Source organism: Malurus melanocephalus, unplaced genomic scaffold (assembly GCF_030028575.1).
Source record: "Malurus melanocephalus ecotype Western Australia unplaced genomic scaffold, MMel_1.1 scaffold_32, whole genome shotgun sequence".
Lineage (NCBI taxonomy): Eukaryota > Metazoa > Chordata > Aves > Passeriformes > Maluridae > Malurus > Malurus melanocephalus.
This window is the reverse complement of record NW_026623264.1, coordinates 2,982,825-3,000,084: the sequence shown is the minus strand read 5'-3', so window position 1 is coordinate 3,000,084 and position 17,260 is coordinate 2,982,825. Positions and strand designations below refer to the sequence as shown.

Here is a 17,260-nt window from a genome sequence, read left to right as displayed (position 1 = left end):
GGGGCGGGCACGGGGGGTGGGGGGGCGCGCGCCTGCGTGGGCGCGCCGCGGGAACGGCCCCTCCTTCCACCCCCGCGCCCTCATCGCCGCCCTCGCACCGGGGGCTCTTCTCCTTCCTCTGCCCGCGGCCGGGCGCCCTTCCCGGCGCCGATCCCTCGGCGCCCYCGAGGCCCCGCTGGCGGCCGGGAAGCGCCACAGGTGCCTGGCGCCTGCCCCGCCCCGCTCCGTGAGGAGCCGCCCGGCCCCGGCTGCGCTCCGAGCGCGCTGAGCTGCCCGGGCTGGGCGCTTTCTCCCGGCCAGCTGGTAGAAATCCGCATTACGGCCGCCTGCAGACGGCTTTCCTTTCTCCCCGCCGAGGCGGCTGCCGGGCTCCCTGCCCGCTGTAGCGATGGCCGGGCGGCCGCGCCTGGCTCGGGGAGCGGGCGAGCTCCGGCASCTCGCCCCCTGCGCGACGCGTTCGTGTGGAAACGGCAAGAACTTGTTATAATAGAGCTCTTGTGCCGCGCTGATGTGCAGGCACGGATGGCTTTATGCACTCGTGCGCTCGGCTTGTAAACAGGAGGATGGAGCTAACGGAGTGGGTACGCAGCTTGCGTAAAATCAATGAAACTTGGGTTCATCCTCATGTAATAACTCCGGTTATTACCAAAATACGGGATAGTCTGAAGCATCCTGCTGAAAGTACCAGGTGTGTAGTGCAGTTTCACAGRTCTGCCTCTCACACCCTTCCCCCGGCAAAGCAGATGTCCCGGGGCTGAGCTGGCGGAGGGGCCGGCGATCCGCCCTCCTGCTCCGGTCGGGAGCGGTCAAGAAGTCGGGGTTCACTGAGGTCACTGAGGACTGGAGCTTACTTGAGTGCTCATAGTTCTTGCACCTCTGTCACTTAATGCTCTGCGCCACAAATAAGCCTGATACTCTTTAATTCAGCCTTTGGTGCTGTAATATCATTGGCATCTGTGGAAGTGCCACCTGCGACTTCTCTGGAGTTGCTCTTCAGCTTGGAACAATGAAACAGGTTCCATTGTAAGCGGAGAAAAAATGGATCTCAGTTTTAAGACTAGAGAGTTGCTGGGATTTTTTTTACAGAAATGCTGCTTGTTTCAGCGTCCAGCAGCATGTTTAGTTAACATGCAAAAACCAGAATTTTCCAAAATCAGAGGTACTGTTCACATGATGTGACTAAAGGACTAACCCATGTGTCAGATATCAATTGATACTTTTGTTGGTTTCTTAAAGGAATTTTGTCAGAAGATCTCTGGTCAAACTTTCAGGAGAATGAGTATTTTTGTCCTAAGCAGAAGATGAGGTATTTACAGTTGGGCTCCAATTTTTTCTTTTCCAAAATACAAAATGTAGTGAGTTTGGTAAGATTTATTTCCTTCTGAAAATGAAATGAACAGTAGGTTTTGTACCTTTCTGTCCCCTTGTTTATAGATATTTGTAGCTAAACAAAAAATTATTTCCTAGTGTGGAAAGTTCTGATATTGAAAGACAACTGAGATACGTGCTTTTGGATTAAAAAAACAATAAGGGGGGGAACCACCAAAATCAAAGTATGAAAGAGATCAGAATTTCAGTTTCACTTTCATCATGCAATGCATTTTCAATTCCTGCTGTATTTGCTTTGGCTAATAAATCACAAGCAGGGGCTTTTTTTCCCCCTCCTTTTCGTTCTGGAAAATAAATTGCCATTCCAGTAAATCTTCTGGAAATTATTTTCTCAAAATAGAGTCGTTTTTGTCCTTTTTTCTTTAGGCTTCTGGTGGATTTAAAAAAATTGTAACTTAGTATTGATTACAATTGGAGATAAATTCTCATAATAGTTACACTTGGAACAGCATAGGAAGGATCCAGTTCACAGTGTTAGCTGGAATCTGTTGTCATGACTCCAGTCTTTTGCGTGTTGCATTTCATACGAAGAGAGGGTGTGAAGTCCCATTGATTTTAATGAAAGTACTCATGAATGAAGCAGAGCAGTACGTCATAGATGTTTGCAGATGTGTTTTTGTTTTCATGCTCTGGGAACAATAGATGTATTTGCACACCAGAAGAACRTCTGCAATGAGTTTATAAGGAAACCAGATTTACACATGTATCTTTAGCATAATTTAAAACATWTGCATGATAACTCCCTCTTTATGATTACCCGAGAATACCAACATAGAGAAATAACTCTTGACTATGCCAATTGCCAATTTGACTTCAAACTCACTATGGTCCAGGCATCTTTGCTGCCAGTTTTTTTTCTTTTTTCTTGTTTCTAATACACCCCCATTATGTTGCTCTAAAGTGCATTGGTGGTATTATAAAATATCATTGAAGGAGGGAAAGGAGAATAAGCATTGACAGTGTTCCTCAGTGTTTTTGCACACAACACTTTTCACGACATGAGTAATACATGTCATGCTGTGTTTAGATGCTTAAAATTGTCACTCAGTCAAATCTCTGAGGAAAAGATGGTGAATTATAAACCATGATATTTTCATTCATTGCATGTGATTACACTGGGCCTTTAAGTGGCCCATCAGTCTGTCCCCTGCAGCAATCTGGATTTTTCTGCCTCTTTTAAACTCCCTAGGTTTTKCTAATGTGTGTGAAGATGCAAAACATACCGGAGGAGGGACTGTAGCCTAATTTGAAACTTCAGTATGTCTAAGTTGGTTATTTATGGTCCTTCCAACAACAGCAAAAACCAATTGCGTGTTGTCATTCCGCAGAGGGCTAAAGCACCCTAAGCGAAGGTCACGTATGTTCATTGATTTCTGAAAGGTCTTCTTTCTAGGTCTATGCCTACTTAATATTTGAGTCAGAAAAGCATGTAAAAAATCTTGATGTAACAACAAATATGTTAAACCACAGAATATTAAAGGATAAAAGCAATTGGAGTAGTTAAATGGGTCCTTGGCCTCTCAGATTTTTTTCACACTGTAGTTTTAAATTTTAGCTGCAAGTGGGCAACAACATTTACAGCTGTAAGATGTACCAAGGGTGTTTTACAAGGGATGGCACACTGTAACTAAGGAAACAGGTTATGAAATTATATCTTTCAGCAACTTGCCAACAAAAAGAAAAGAAAAAGTACTTTCTAATATTTGKTAGGCTTAAAATATGAACGCCTTTTCAAGAGAACCAATTAAGCACCAGATGGATGGTCAGGAGTGGTGGCTGAATGTTTAACAATTACGAAGGATAGCAAGCCTAGCCTTTGAAAAATAGGTGCTAAACAATGTTATTGTTTTATGGTCAAATAATTTATGGTTAAATTAGATTAGTAACTACAGCGTTACTTAAAATTTTAACAATTGACCTGTAGAGGAACTGGTTTGAACAGTCAACKGTGGTATAAGGTGAAAGAGAATATGGTGGGCTTATTGATATATCATTCACATTTATGTCTAGATATGTAGAGAGATAGGTAAATACTGCATATGTTTTCATCTTCATATATGGGAAAAGCTTTTTTTCTCATGTCTTATACATAGTTGTATTTAATTATAGTGCAATATTAACATAGTTTTTCTTGTTATAAGATTTCTAAAATTTATTGGGTAAGGTGATGCAGTTGAAGTCKGATATAGTCAGTCAAATTATTGTACAAGGCTCTTTTATCCACATTCTGGACACTGCCCTCCAAGTGCATTAAAATATTTTTCCTTTAAAATGTGAATTAAAAAAAACAAGGAAAATGAGTTGGCTTTTTAGCATTAGTATTGGAAACCTTTCCCTTAATAGATTTGTAGTGACAAAAGAGATTAATAGTTACCTGCAACACTGCATAATATTCAACCTAAATATACTTTTTAAGGGCCGAATTAGTATGAATCTTCCATTTCCTTTTTGACTATTTTCTCTTTAGAAGAAACTGGCATTGATTATATTTCCCCCAATAGAAAGGAAAATTGGACTAGTGGATAGCAGCACATCAATTGTTCTTGTTTTGATGCCCTTATGGACAGCAGCAACCACTTCCCTTCTTTCTAGAGTAGTGAATAATGCAAATCCTAAACTAATTAAGTGTTTGAGSTTTGAATTACATTAATTAATATAATGTTTATTAAAATATTAGTAAGACAAAAATTCTGACCTTTCATACTTTCTTACAATTTTGTACTGGAATAGGTTGATTGTACTTGAAGTCTGGCATTGTGATAGCAGCGTGGAGAGCTATAATTATGAGTTGCTGCTCTAATTTAATATTGTGGTGTAATCAAAATTAGACTTAGATTTATTATTTCAAAATCAAATTAACTTGTTTGGAATATTAGCAGGGTTTTGATCTGTAGCAATAAGTAGCCAGATTCTTAGTTCCAGTATATCATTACATATCACAGAAATAATTAGGGACAAAGTGAAGTAATTTATGCATATAAAATATTAATGTATTTTGGGGAATTTTCTGTTGAATAGAACAAATAAAATGGAATGTTGCTGTATATTTGCAGTATTTAGAGAACATGTCATACCAGTGCTTTGTGCTTGTGTTTCTATTTGTTCTTCCCCATATGCTGAGTTTTTTAAAATAATCATGTTCCTAGATTCAGCACCCTTACAACCAGTACAGCAGTAGGTATCCAGGATACAGAGAATGAGAAAGAAACTAAGAAAGTTGTTTGTTTGTGTCAGCAGCCATCTGTTAAAACAAAAACCTTCCACTTGGTAGAATTTTCTCCCAACACAAAACAGTTACTAGATAGGTTTCRGAACCTATCTAGTATTACATAATAAAGAAAACAGACTTAGAAAAATTTAATTGTGTGTTAACATTGGAATCCAACTTAACAGAGGAGGTAAAGGGTAATGCAGTACTTGATCAATGGTGGACACATACACAACCAAAACAGTATGTTTATATGAAAGAGATTGATAAATTTTTTTGAAAATGTTTGTGAAGTATCTGCAGTTGTAGATGAAGCTCCAAGATTCATTTGCTTTGAGATTCAATCATCACTGAATCTGACATTTGATATTTATTTTTCTAAGTAGTTAATATGTGTTCAATTAAAGTAGATCAAAATTTTTAAAAAAATAAAGATTGCATATTTATTCCTCTGTAAAAATATTCAGATTCAATGTAGCTTAAAAAAAAAAAAAAAGAACCCACACTAGGTGGGTGAGAGACTTCATTTTGAGGAGCTTAAAGCAGTTTAATGGGAAGTAGAGTGAAATTGTATCAGAAAGCAAGTTGTCTTATATTTGCTCGTTAAGGCATTCCTGCCACCTTCCTTTGCAGCCTCTGGTAGAAATGGCCTTCAGAGACCAGACACTGGCAAGTGTCAAAATGAAAATGTCTTTTGAGAATGCAAGAAAATATTGCTGTAGTAATCTGATAAAGGTGGGGTTTGGCTCCAGTGCAGCTTTGCATGGATATGACATTTCATATCATTTGTTGTGTTCCTGCTTTACATTGCTGTTTAAAATTTTTACAAGACTGGTTATGATTAAATAATTGCTAGAATATTGTGCATTATTCTGTTACTGCCTTGCCTTTTTTACGTACTGCAGAGCAAATGAAAGGCAAAAAAATGGGCTAAAGAATTCATGCTTTTGATCCCTCTGCCACAACATAATGCAGAATGCAGTGCATGTTTATGTACTGGGGATACCAGAAAGTATTGGTATGAAGAGTTCATAAATAGAAAGGAATCTTTTGTTCGTCCACTCAAATCCACACAAAATTTTGAAAGATTTAATTTTACAGTAGGTTTATGACAGTGGATCTAAAGGTCCGTCTAAAGACAATCTAGTGCATTGTGAAATAGCTCCTGGCAAGAAGAGGTCTGTAGTCACCTTAAACCCAGGATAACAGGATGTTTACTTCTCCACTTGCTTCTGTGAGCAGCAGCACACAAGGGCTGTGAGTGTCCAGCTCTCTCCCTGTTTCCCAGCCCTCTCTCCCTCCCAGCCCTTTCTCCCTCCCATATAATGTGTCTCTGTTTCTGCTATCCACCTTCCCATCAGTCCACCTTAAAAAAACGTTGAGGGAGTCCTGCTTTAGAAATTTCTTCCAGATTTTTTTTTCCCCTGGACAGGTCCATTAAAAATCCTTATGACTGTAGCTACTGTGTCTTAGTTGCCAAAATTAATTAGTTCAGCTGTGAAAGTGAAGGATTTGCTTAGTGGAAAAATAATTAATAAGGAAAACAAGTAACAAAAGTAGTTTATGTTATGTGCATCTCTTCTTACCAAAAGCAGAGCTGATAATGTATCAATGCATGTAGCATATTGGATGTACAGGTCTAGGTTTTCTACAGCTTCCTAAATTTAACTTCTTATTACTTTAAAAGGTACCTACCAGGGGCAGTGGACAGGAGGGATGAGACATGGATATGGTGTTCGTCAGAGTGTACCCTATGGCATGGCCACTGTGATCCGTTCACCTCTGCGAACATCTCTGGCATCACTTCGCAGTGAGCAGAGCAATGGCACTGTTCTGCATGACGTCACTTCAGACAGCCCGGCTGGAACAAGAGGAGGATTTGTGCTCAATTTCCACAGTGATGCAGAAGCCATGGGCATTAAGAAAAAAGGAGGCTTATTCAGAAGAGGATCCCTTCTTGGTAGTATAAAACTTAGAAAATCGGAATCTAGGTCATCGATATCTAGCAAACGGAGCTCTGTCAGGAGCGATGCTGCTATGAGCAGAATTAGTTCTAGTGACGCCAACTCTACGATTAGTTTTGGAGATGGTGACTGTGATTATAGCCCTCTGGAAGACCACGTTGATGCTACCACTACAGAAGCATATATGGGTGAATGGAAGAATGATAAGCGCAGTGGTTTTGGTATCAGTGAGCGTTCAAATGGGATGAAATATGAAGGAGAGTGGCTGAATAACAGGAGGCATGGATATGGATGTACCATGTTTCCAGATGGCACCAAAGAAGAGGGAAAGTATAAAAATAACATTTTGGTCCGTGGAATAAGAAAGCAACTTATACCAATACGAAACACAAAAACTAGAGAAAAGGTGGATAGAGCAATAGAGGGTGCACAGCGAGCAGCTGCCATGGCAAGAACCAAAGTGGAAATTGCAACTTCRAGGTAAGTTATCAAATGGAAGGTTGTAAAACTTTGCATTAGTGAGCACTTGCTCACCTTTCAGTTTCACATGTGTAGCTCCATTGACTTTAGTGGCATTGCACATGTGAAATGTAGAACTTCAGCTGATTTGAGTGAAGAGTTTGTGTAAGTTCCATAAAATACTGTGAAGATAAAATTCCATGCTGCTGCATCTTGCCTTTCAGTCTGCTGGGAAAAAAAATGGTGAGGAAATAAGTAAATGATTTGAGAGATGTGAGGTTAAGTTTTAATGTTTTCCCATAAGCATGCACCAGTTATGCTTATTGTACTGCTGATTTTTTCGATAGCATCTGGAACTCACTGAAGTTTCCCATTTGACAACAGACATCTTAAGATGCATCTGTTTGTCTGAGATGCATCTGTTTATCTGTGGTATGAACGGCATAAAAATAATGGTTTAGGATGTGCTTAGAGGCTGTTGATTTGATTGGCAGGGCAGTRTCTGCCAAAAGAGTTCTGTATGAGGAGTCTTTCATTTTGGAGGATGCTTCTCCTCGATTCGTCTGCTCATACAACCACCACTTCAAATAGCAGTGGTCACCTCCCTGTCCCTTTACCAAGTGTTTGAGATGGGAGAAGTGTATGGGTATTGGTAGTGGAGAAAAAATGACTCCTAAGCAAAGTTSTTTGAAATGGAATTGAAAAAAATTAAATCAGTACAGACCATTTTAATAGGTTTTATTATTGTAATGTTTGAGAGCTCTTTAAAAAGATATTTAATTTTTATTGTCTTCCAGTAACTTCTGTGGCAGTTTCTCTGTTGCTGGCTTTAGTTAATTTACTTACGCAGGCTTTTCTTGAAATACACTTTGAATTAAAAAAAAGTCCAGAAATGTGCATGAAAGAAAATCTTCGTACTATTTTAGAAAGGGGATGTCATATTACTCTTAAAGCTGARCAACTGATTCCTAATTTAGTGTGGTCACTAGTGTGTTCTCAGTGACTGCCCTTTTCCTGACAGTCATAAGGAATACAGACAATACCAAAAACTGGCTAAGTGGGATAGCTTGAATCTATGAAATGCTCATAGCAAAAAGTAGTTGAGACACTAACATGAAGAATGTAGCATACCGTTAAAGGACCTTTCTGAGAACTGGTCACGTAAGTAACTGAAGGGTAGCATATACTCGGTTACTGCTATAAATATATGTAAGGCATTATGTGACAGCATACCATATTAGTAAAGCAGATCAGTAATAGCTAACTTTAAGAAAGTACTGGTTCCCATTCATGTTCTGTCAGTATATAATAAGACCTAATTCTGAAAAAAATGAGGCAGTGAGATCGAAAGAGGGAGTCACCACTTTGAGTTTACATAAGGCTATTAAAAAGCTGTAGACCATTACATTCCAAGGCACSTGTATGCACTTCCTCTTCAAGAAGTGTCTCTGAAGTGTTTTGTTTGCTTTTCCTTCCCTTTGATTTTTAGGTGAAGGACAGAGTTCAYATTGCTTCTTTTGGAACAATTCATGAAAACCATGTTTATTTCTTGAAAATACATTTTTGAAAGTGCAGCAGAAGGAATCAGTTGTAATGCAGCTGTGACCTGGGGCGATCTCTCCCTTTGGTTTTTCAGCTGAGAATCTCTCTGAAACATTCCCRTGACTACTAGTATAGACATCCAAGATTGCAGATTCACGTTTTCTCTCTTTTTGGTAGCCCTTCACCAGCTGTTCTGGCACTGATTCAAAGGCCAAGAGACCTGACACCAAGTCGGGCATGGAGATAATATTAACTTCACCTTTGAATTCGTGTTGGATTCCCCTAGTAAGAATGGCAAGACCCTTCCTGTCTCTCAAGTTTTCAGAGTTGCTTTGAGTACCAGTAGGAGCAAGGCCATGGCACTGTGTGAACTAAGGGACTGTCATAGTGCCGGGGTCAGTAGCTCTAACTATCTGAGAGCCAGATCATCTGGAACAGATTCTAGAGCAGCACTGAGGAAAATCTTCCCRTTTCAAATAGTTGTTAAGATCTAGGCTGACCTGATTGGTACAGTTTCAAGATGAAAGAACTTTTGTCTCACTGACACTTGAGAACCATATTGGTTTGTGATTGTATTTTTTACCAAACTGATGTATTAATAATATATTAACTCTTSAGACAGTCGCATTCTTGCAGTGTCTTCTTAGATGAGTTTGAGGATGGTGGTCTTGTCTGTTTCCTGACAATTACTACTGCACAAAAAAGTCCAGAAGTGCCTTCTGTGATTTCTCTGTGTAATACAAAGGTGGTTCTGCCCATATGGCATAATCTCACTGCCCAGTGGCCTTCTGTGTTTCAGACTGGACAGATGTCACCAGCTCTGTATGCTTACTGTAGATTTCCATTCCATTAGTGGAAGAAYTCACTATGTAGGCCTTTTCTCACCCCTGAAGCCGTCAAACCAAAGAGCTGGAAATGTTGACTCTTCATCCAAATCCTTCCTTTTCAATGCAGCTTGTAGTTGTGTGCTATTTTTCCTGCATTGTTTATTCCCAAAATGTTTGTTCAGCCAAATGGAAACAGACCATACTCCTCTTCATAGCTCCCTGCTGGTTATGACAGGTTTGGCTGGTAGTTTGACCTGTGACAGATGTCCACATAGTCTTCAACGAGACCAACCACTGTTTTGCTTCATATTCCTGATGTCTTTTTATGTCTAAAAATCCTTCTTAATAATCTTTCCTTTTCTAAAATGGCAGTTTTGAATACACAGTAAAGAAAAAAAAATTTGGGTTAAACAGTGCTTCTCTGAACCTGAATTTACATTGGCTCTCCTGACCTAGCTTTTGGGTTTTTGAGGCATTTGTACTCCACTTGCTGTTTTGGATATGGCAGCAGCATTTCTCAAAAGATAGCAGTTTGCAACATCATATGATGTATAAAAAGCTTCCGTATCAGGGAAATAATTAGCTTCAGCTACACAGATATGTATGTATTTCTTCCATTTCATTGATCTTACAGGTCATAGAACAAGCAGATTAAAGAATTTTAAATTATTTTAATTCTCTTTTTCACAGAAGCTAAATACTTAAAAGTACTTTTAAGTTTTGAGTGAGTTTTAAGTGAAGTGTATGTATTGTCATGATACACCATGAGAGCTTGGGACCACCTTAAAAGCAGTATTGCAATGGGCTCTCATTACATGAGCACCTGAGATCTGGTGAAGCATAATGGTGCCTTTGTGTTAGGCACTACACAAACAAATTATGCTGGCTGGAGACCTTGCWGTCTGGGAAAATGGCAGTGCCCAACAGATGAAAAGAAGCTGGCAAAAGACTGGCTCCGAGAGCAAAATAACAGTAAAATCAATATCTTGCTACTAATAACATGGAGCAATTCCTCCTTGTTAATTAGCTGTCTGTGCTCAGACAGCAGTGACTAGCAAGCCTCTAGTCAGGAAGACCTTTTAAGTGGAGCACTGAAGGGGGATTAACTGTCATCTTCTGCAGCGATTTCTTTTTCAGAACAGCTTTTTTAGACAGCTCAATTTTATTTTTAACATGTTTGTGTCCAAGTCCACAGATGCTGTAGCTAAGTTTCAGCCTTTATTTTTTAATAGAAACTGCTGAAACTCTGGTTGTGATCCTGTCTCACGAGCAGGCTTTTTTGTTCTGTGGGGCTGCAGAGGAGCCTCAAATAGTTAGAGGTGGATGCAGGAGTAAGGTGCAGCAGGATTGACTTGCTAGTGGAGACCCAGTATAAAAATTTTGTTTGGGAGTGAGCCCACCTCCACMACATGGACTTTCTTGGGTTCCTGCTCTCTAGTGCTGTCCCTGTGGCCTGGAGCTGGCTTGTGTAATGTTCAGTGCTGAGGATGATCCAGAGAACTCCAGCTTCCCCTGAATCCTGTCCTGGTGTTGCCCCAGCCTGGGCTTGGACACTTAGTGTTGGCTTCAAGTCGCTGGGCAGCATCTCCAGCTCAGTTGTCCACCCCAGAGCACCCGTGCCCACAGTACAGCAGTTACTTAAGAGCCCACTTTTATTTTTCAATAAACTTGATTAAGAGTAAGCTTCAGTATGCTGTGCTGCGTGATGGGGTTGTATGAAGCATGTGGGAGTCTCAAGAAAGAGTACCAAAGGGTTCATTTGCCCATTTCTTTGTTGGATTCATTGCCTGGTGTGTGCTCAGCTTGACCTGAACAAACTGATTTCTAGGGTGAGCTGAAATTACATGCATGTGATAGTACAGTTTGTGTCCACACTAGAAGGCAGCAGCYAGTCACTCCAAATGGCATTGAATTATGTGTGGCACACACAGCTTTCCATGATGGATTTAGCTGACTCTACCACTCTCAGTTTACTCTAGAAACTAAACTGGACATTTGCAAGGCTGGTGCCTCACACGCCTTGGAGATGCTTTACTTATTATAGCTGAAATATGAACATTGTGTTTAGGAATAGGATCCAACAAATACCAAAGGTATTTATATAAGACTGCTTGCTTCAGTACAAAGAACTGCCTTAGGTTCCAAACAAAATCACTTTTAATCATTTTGCTGCATAGTTTTGAAGATAACGAACGAAATGCTGTGGTAAAACTTAAAATAGGTCTTGAGCTATTATAGATAGTAGTTTTAAAGTCAATTCTGCATATGTTCTTCGGATCCTGTGGGACTTACACCAACTAACTTYAGTGGGGCACATTTTCACTCAGATTTCACAAACAACCTTTTGTTGTAAAAGAATATCATCTTGGACTGTTATTTGCTGGGGATTTAATAATGCATCTGTTTGAAATACATACTTCATATAAACATCACTACCTAGAATTTTCCATTTCCTTGGTATTTATTGCACCAAGTTACATGTCTGAAAATATGCAAAATTAGTCCGGTACCATCCCTCAGCTTGAAATTTTAAAAAGCCTCAAGTATTTAACTGTTTATCAAATTACCTGTATCCAGATATACCTACCTGGAGCCATAAACTTGAATAGGGATTTTTTTTTAAAACTCTTTTGGTGTATATCCAGTCTTTCCTTGTGTGTGTATTAGACACAGAATTGTTACTTGAGACTTGCTTTCCTAAATCATTTAAAATCACAAGATGCTTAGTACATGATTGAAAATATTCAGTGCTTTCAGAGCATAAATGAAACAATGCTGCACCACGGCTTCTAAAACTTTTAAGAAAGCCTRTTTCTACTGTACAGACTTCCTGAAATGTTTTTTTATTCAGATGATAAGGATTTTTTTCCCAGTTTCAGGATACTTAATTCAGGAGCAGAGAGGATCTTTGTAGTGGTAGCCCAGTAGATGTATGTGACAACTTGAAGGCTTTTTTTTTTAATAACACTGAGATACACAAAAGGGTCTAGTATTTTTTTTTGTAGCCACACAAGATGAACTGTTATGTAGATTCTTACCTTAGTTTTTTGACAGCATGTCAGAATTATAACAATTGTTCAAAAGCTAAGCTACAAATATCGTCTGTCTCTACTGACTTTCAGGAGAGTTTCTGTGATGGAAATAAATACCTATTTAACAAACAAAATCTGGATCATTTGTACTGGTTAGTCATGTATGAACTGTAAAGTCATTAGACTTATGTTACTTAATGCTATAAAAACCAGAAAGATATTCTGTATTTCTGCTCTATCTAGTACAACTGTATACATRTGTCTAGTAGTACTAGTTGGAGCTTGAGTAATTTACTTGATGTTTTGCTCAAAAACGAAATCAGCTCATGTAAAACACTCCCAGCCTATTTCTTCAAAGAGATGAGAAAACTTGCTATCATCTAACTGTAACATTGTCAGTCAGTATTCCACAGAGTAGGATGTTTCTCACTGAACAACTACAGCTGAAAAATCATTAAAATGATTATTTCATGTCCCCTACATTGATCTAATTCTCTATTTCCCAAATAATAATTGATTATTTTTTTTCAAAACTGGTGTAGTTCAGTYAGTAGTGCTGTTTGTTTGAATACTAATGGATCAGTGATACATGTTACRACTTTTCTTCATGTTTCTGGTGATTAATACTTTTTTCTGCTTTATGTATTTAACAGTCTTCAGTGCTTACTTGCATACACTGATTTGCTTTCTTTTGCTTATCTCACTATGCTCTTTTAGCACCTCTCTATTTGTACTTTGTTTTCTGCTTTTTTGTTCTTCTGCATCTCTTTGCTCTCATTGTCTGTGGAGGTAGAGGCACAGTCTCTTTGTGGCAAGTGTCCAGGAATAAATTTCTCCATACAAGCTTGCCTCCCTCAAGCCTGTGTAAGTGGTTAACATCTGAAACAACCTATTGATTATTCCTGTTGTTGTCACAAGATCTAATATTCCCAGGTCTGCTGAATGGAGGGAGTATGCCAAGAACCCATTCCCAAGGTCACCTTAAAGCCACTTAATTCATAAATAAAGTTAGGGTGGTTCTGCTTTGCWCAACACTCTTACACTTAATTGAATTTCATTCACCATAAAGAGTGATCAGTAAGTTTTGTGCAGCCCTTCATGGCAGTTATCCCTTAGACTTCTCTGACACTGGCATTCAGGATTTCTGCCACTTAGCTGTTCACAGCTTTTCCTTGCAATTTGTGAATGACACAGGTTCTCAGCCCTGAGCCCTACGGATAATCCAGTGGTAAACCCCATCTGGGACAACCACTCATTTAGTCTGTCCCATTATATTGTTTCTGAATTAATTTTTTATTCACTTAAACATTTATTCTCCTTTTTTTTTTTTTTTTTTTTTTTTTTTTTTTCTTTTTTTTTTTTTTTTTTTTTTATCTTTATTTCCAGAGTTTTCAGTGAGGAATGCTATACTTCAGTCCTATGACATTAAAAGAATGATGAGAAATGATAGTGCCTTTAAAAGCCAGAAATTTCCTTCTAGTGTCTGGCTAAAATAAAATAGGTTATATGTGAGTTCTCAGCTCTTTTGTTCCAGGACGTTAAGAAGAAAGGTATCTGCTTCTCTTTTATCACTCTGAATCTGGTAGGTAAGGCTTGTTTAGTTTCCTTGCTGCTATAACGCAGCACATCCATTTCATGCTTGCCTTCGTTTACTGGCATATGTAAGAAGAGGGAGAGGTCATTTGGCTGCTGCTTTAGCTTTCCTTTCTGACTTTGGGGTGAATCATTTCAAAGATTTTTTTTTTCTCTGAATTTTTAGACTACTTCATAAACAAAGGCATTGAATCATGTCACACGTAGTTTTGCAAAAGAACTTAAAATCCAAATGTGGAAACAAACAATACTCAAAAGAATCTCACTGTTGGTGTGGGTGTGCATCACAGTCCTGGTTTGCTCTTATCTGGAGCTAGGGTTTCATACCTGGTGCTGGTCAAAAACCTGGCTTCAATAGGGAAAAGAAAGAAGACCAAGAAGTCTTGGTGATCACTGAATTGAAGTGACTTCATAGGAACTGGTGCATGTGTGTGTGTGTCCAGCCCAAGTTCACATTTTGGAATGTTTTTAAATTTATTACCATTCATAACACCATTTTCTGCTCCAGAGAACAGTACATCTGCAATTGCAGATTAGCAACAAAGGTGGGAATGGCATTTATAATTTCCATAAAARTCAACAGAACAGATAAGGTGRTGACTTTTTTTGATATTCAGACACGTTTAATTTGTAAAGATCTGTAGAATTATTAGTCAACAGTTCTGGTGAAGAGGCTTTCCTTTCTTTCCCATGGTGGCTAGATTCCTTGTGTGTAACTTAACTTGTGTTGGGATGTCTAATGTWGCCCAGCACTCACAATGTCTTCATGGTGCAAATGTATACATGGCCTRCATGTATAAATATTGTTTTGTATTCAGATGGATAATGAATTGGGAGACAAAAATCATAATGGATGTTACAGTCCCAAGCAATGTTTGATAGTATATGCCTTATCAGTGAAGAGTGTAGTTTTATTTTCTAATGTAGTTTATACCTGTTCCAAAAATTGATTTTAAGACTGAAATAGGACAGATAAAAATTAGTATATAYTTTATACTCTCAAAATTTAGACTGCCTGCAAAAGAAGTAATTATATTACTTGCTCATAATCAAACTTTATATGACTGCTTGTTATCAGGAAAGGACACCAAGCATTTTCACCTCAAAGTCTGTATCTATGTCTGTGACATGCACAAATAYGATGCATTTCTGATGGAAAAATTGTTGGAGCTCTGGGGATGAACCTTTTTTTAGCAGAAAGATTAAAATAGATTGTTCTTAGCTTTGCTGGGTTTGTGAACAAGGAATGCAGAGAGGAAATAGTCAAAACTGTGGTTCTGAATAAATTCACTAAGCAGTTTGCTAAATTTGATGTTTTCTTCAAATTTTAGTTGYTCGGAATACGCTTTATATGGGTTTTAACAGTTCACTCATTAGTTCCATCTTTGTGATGTAACAGCTACTTGATTTGAATTCATCTGCTCCTTACACTCATGATTAGAACATTATAAAAGTGGTCATGAAGTCTGTAAAGCAGTTAAAGTGTGAGTTAACTGCTGAGAGATAACATGCTATATAACATGATGAGCTTTGGCTGCAGGCTTAGTGGTGAAGGAGCAGTGTGAAAGCGCTGGTGATCTCTTTCAGGAAGGTCTCCATAAAGTACAAATAGGTAAGCCCTCAGAGGTCTCACACGCTTGCACACCTAGATTTTTGCTGTTTCCAGCAAGGATGAAGCCAGATGGGCATCCTTTCATTATAAAATATTATTACATTTCTAATACAGAAATGTTGACTTGAGTAGGATGCTCAAATGTATTTGAGTAGGGTTTGCACAAGAGTTGGATCTGTGAAATATGTGAGCTTATTTCTTCWTAATGAAAGTTCTCCCATTTATTTKCTATTTCRCTACATAWTTAAATAGTTTTTTGTAATAATGAAAACATTTTTCATTGATGGTTTGAAGAACGTACTGTGTCTTCATAAGTCACTCTAAGAAAACTGTCTTCAGAAACCTTGCTTGATTGTTCTTGCAGGACCTTGAAGGTCCCTGAAAATTTAAGAAATGCTGTTCTGCATTTAGTGTATCTAATTGATACTTAAGAAGATACTTTTGTTTGAAAAAGACAAGTGTTTTGCCTGGAATTTGCTGGTACRTGAAAATGTGTGTTTGAGCAGATGTATAACCTAGCACTGTGTAATTCCATTCAAGAAAATAGTTCTGGTTTTGCATAGAAATTCTCTGCAGAATTAGGGTGACCGTTTCCTCTGGGATTTTCTGCTTTTATATGCTCACTGTTAAAACCATTTCATATAATCTGTCTGACTGAAACCATTTATTGTCTTTTCATTAGTGAAAGTAATTCACACCTTTGAATCTTTTCCTCTGTTCTTTGATACTGAGTTGTCTCACTTTGTAAGTGAAAGTTTCAAAGGAGGCAGAAATTGAGCCTGCTGAAGTGCAAGTCAGCTGTGGAAACATTTTGTACACAACTTTGACACTTCCACCTATTAATAAGTGATACTTTAAAGTAGATCAAGACCTTTTAACATTAACTCCAGTGCAGTTTGTTTCAGATTACACTAAGGATGATTTAACTCATCTTCTTTTCAAGAATATTTACTGTTTATAAAAATGTTTTGATTGTCCTGTGGTGGTCTTATTCCCATATTTTTAGTTTAAACGTGCTTTGTTTCTCTCAAGATTAATATGAAATAAAATATAAGGGGAAATAAATATCAAAGTTCCATTAATATCCCAAAAAACATGCACTGTAAATGCACATTTTCTTTGTTTTCATAATGATATTTTTCTCTGGAAGATTTAAAAAATGTATTACTTAATATAATAATAATAAGTAATAACATTTAACATAATGATGCTTATAATAATAAGAATTTAGCATTAATGCAGCAACAGTATAGTAAAAAGGAGCTGAGAGARCAAATGAAAGTCTTGAATTTCAAAGCTATTATAAAATTCTGTTAGTATCCCTTTATGGTTTCTTTACTGTCATTTTTGAAAAAAATACTCTTTCAGAAAAAGTAAAAAGTTGCTTCAGGCTTCCCAGCTAGCATAAACTGTGTGCCACTCAGAAATTGTCTACACTGATTGTCTTGAGCTGTCATCAGCTTGTTTTACATTAAGAGATTCCTGTTTGAACGTGTTTCTGTGAAAGTTTCCCTCTTTGTTTTGGTTCTTTTCAATTACTTTACGTATAAGTGTCACCTATTCCCAATCCCTGATAAGCCTTGCTTAGAAATGGTTGCTGTTAAAATAATTTGAGATAATTTTTTATTTTCTAG

General features: G+C 38.2%; 1 protein-coding gene across 2 annotated transcripts in view; it reads left to right on the top strand.

The window, feature by feature from the left end:
* JPH1 (junctophilin 1) overlaps positions 1–17,260 on the top strand; it is an 81,970-nt gene that overhangs the window by 646 nt on the left and 64,064 nt on the right. For both annotated transcript variants that reach the window (XM_057363954.1, XM_057363953.1), the window contains exon 2: positions 6,285–7,041. In XM_057363954.1, coding sequence (XP_057219937.1) covers positions 6,285–7,041 — 757 coding nt within the window. The remainder of the gene's footprint in view (positions 1–6,284; positions 7,042–17,260) is intronic.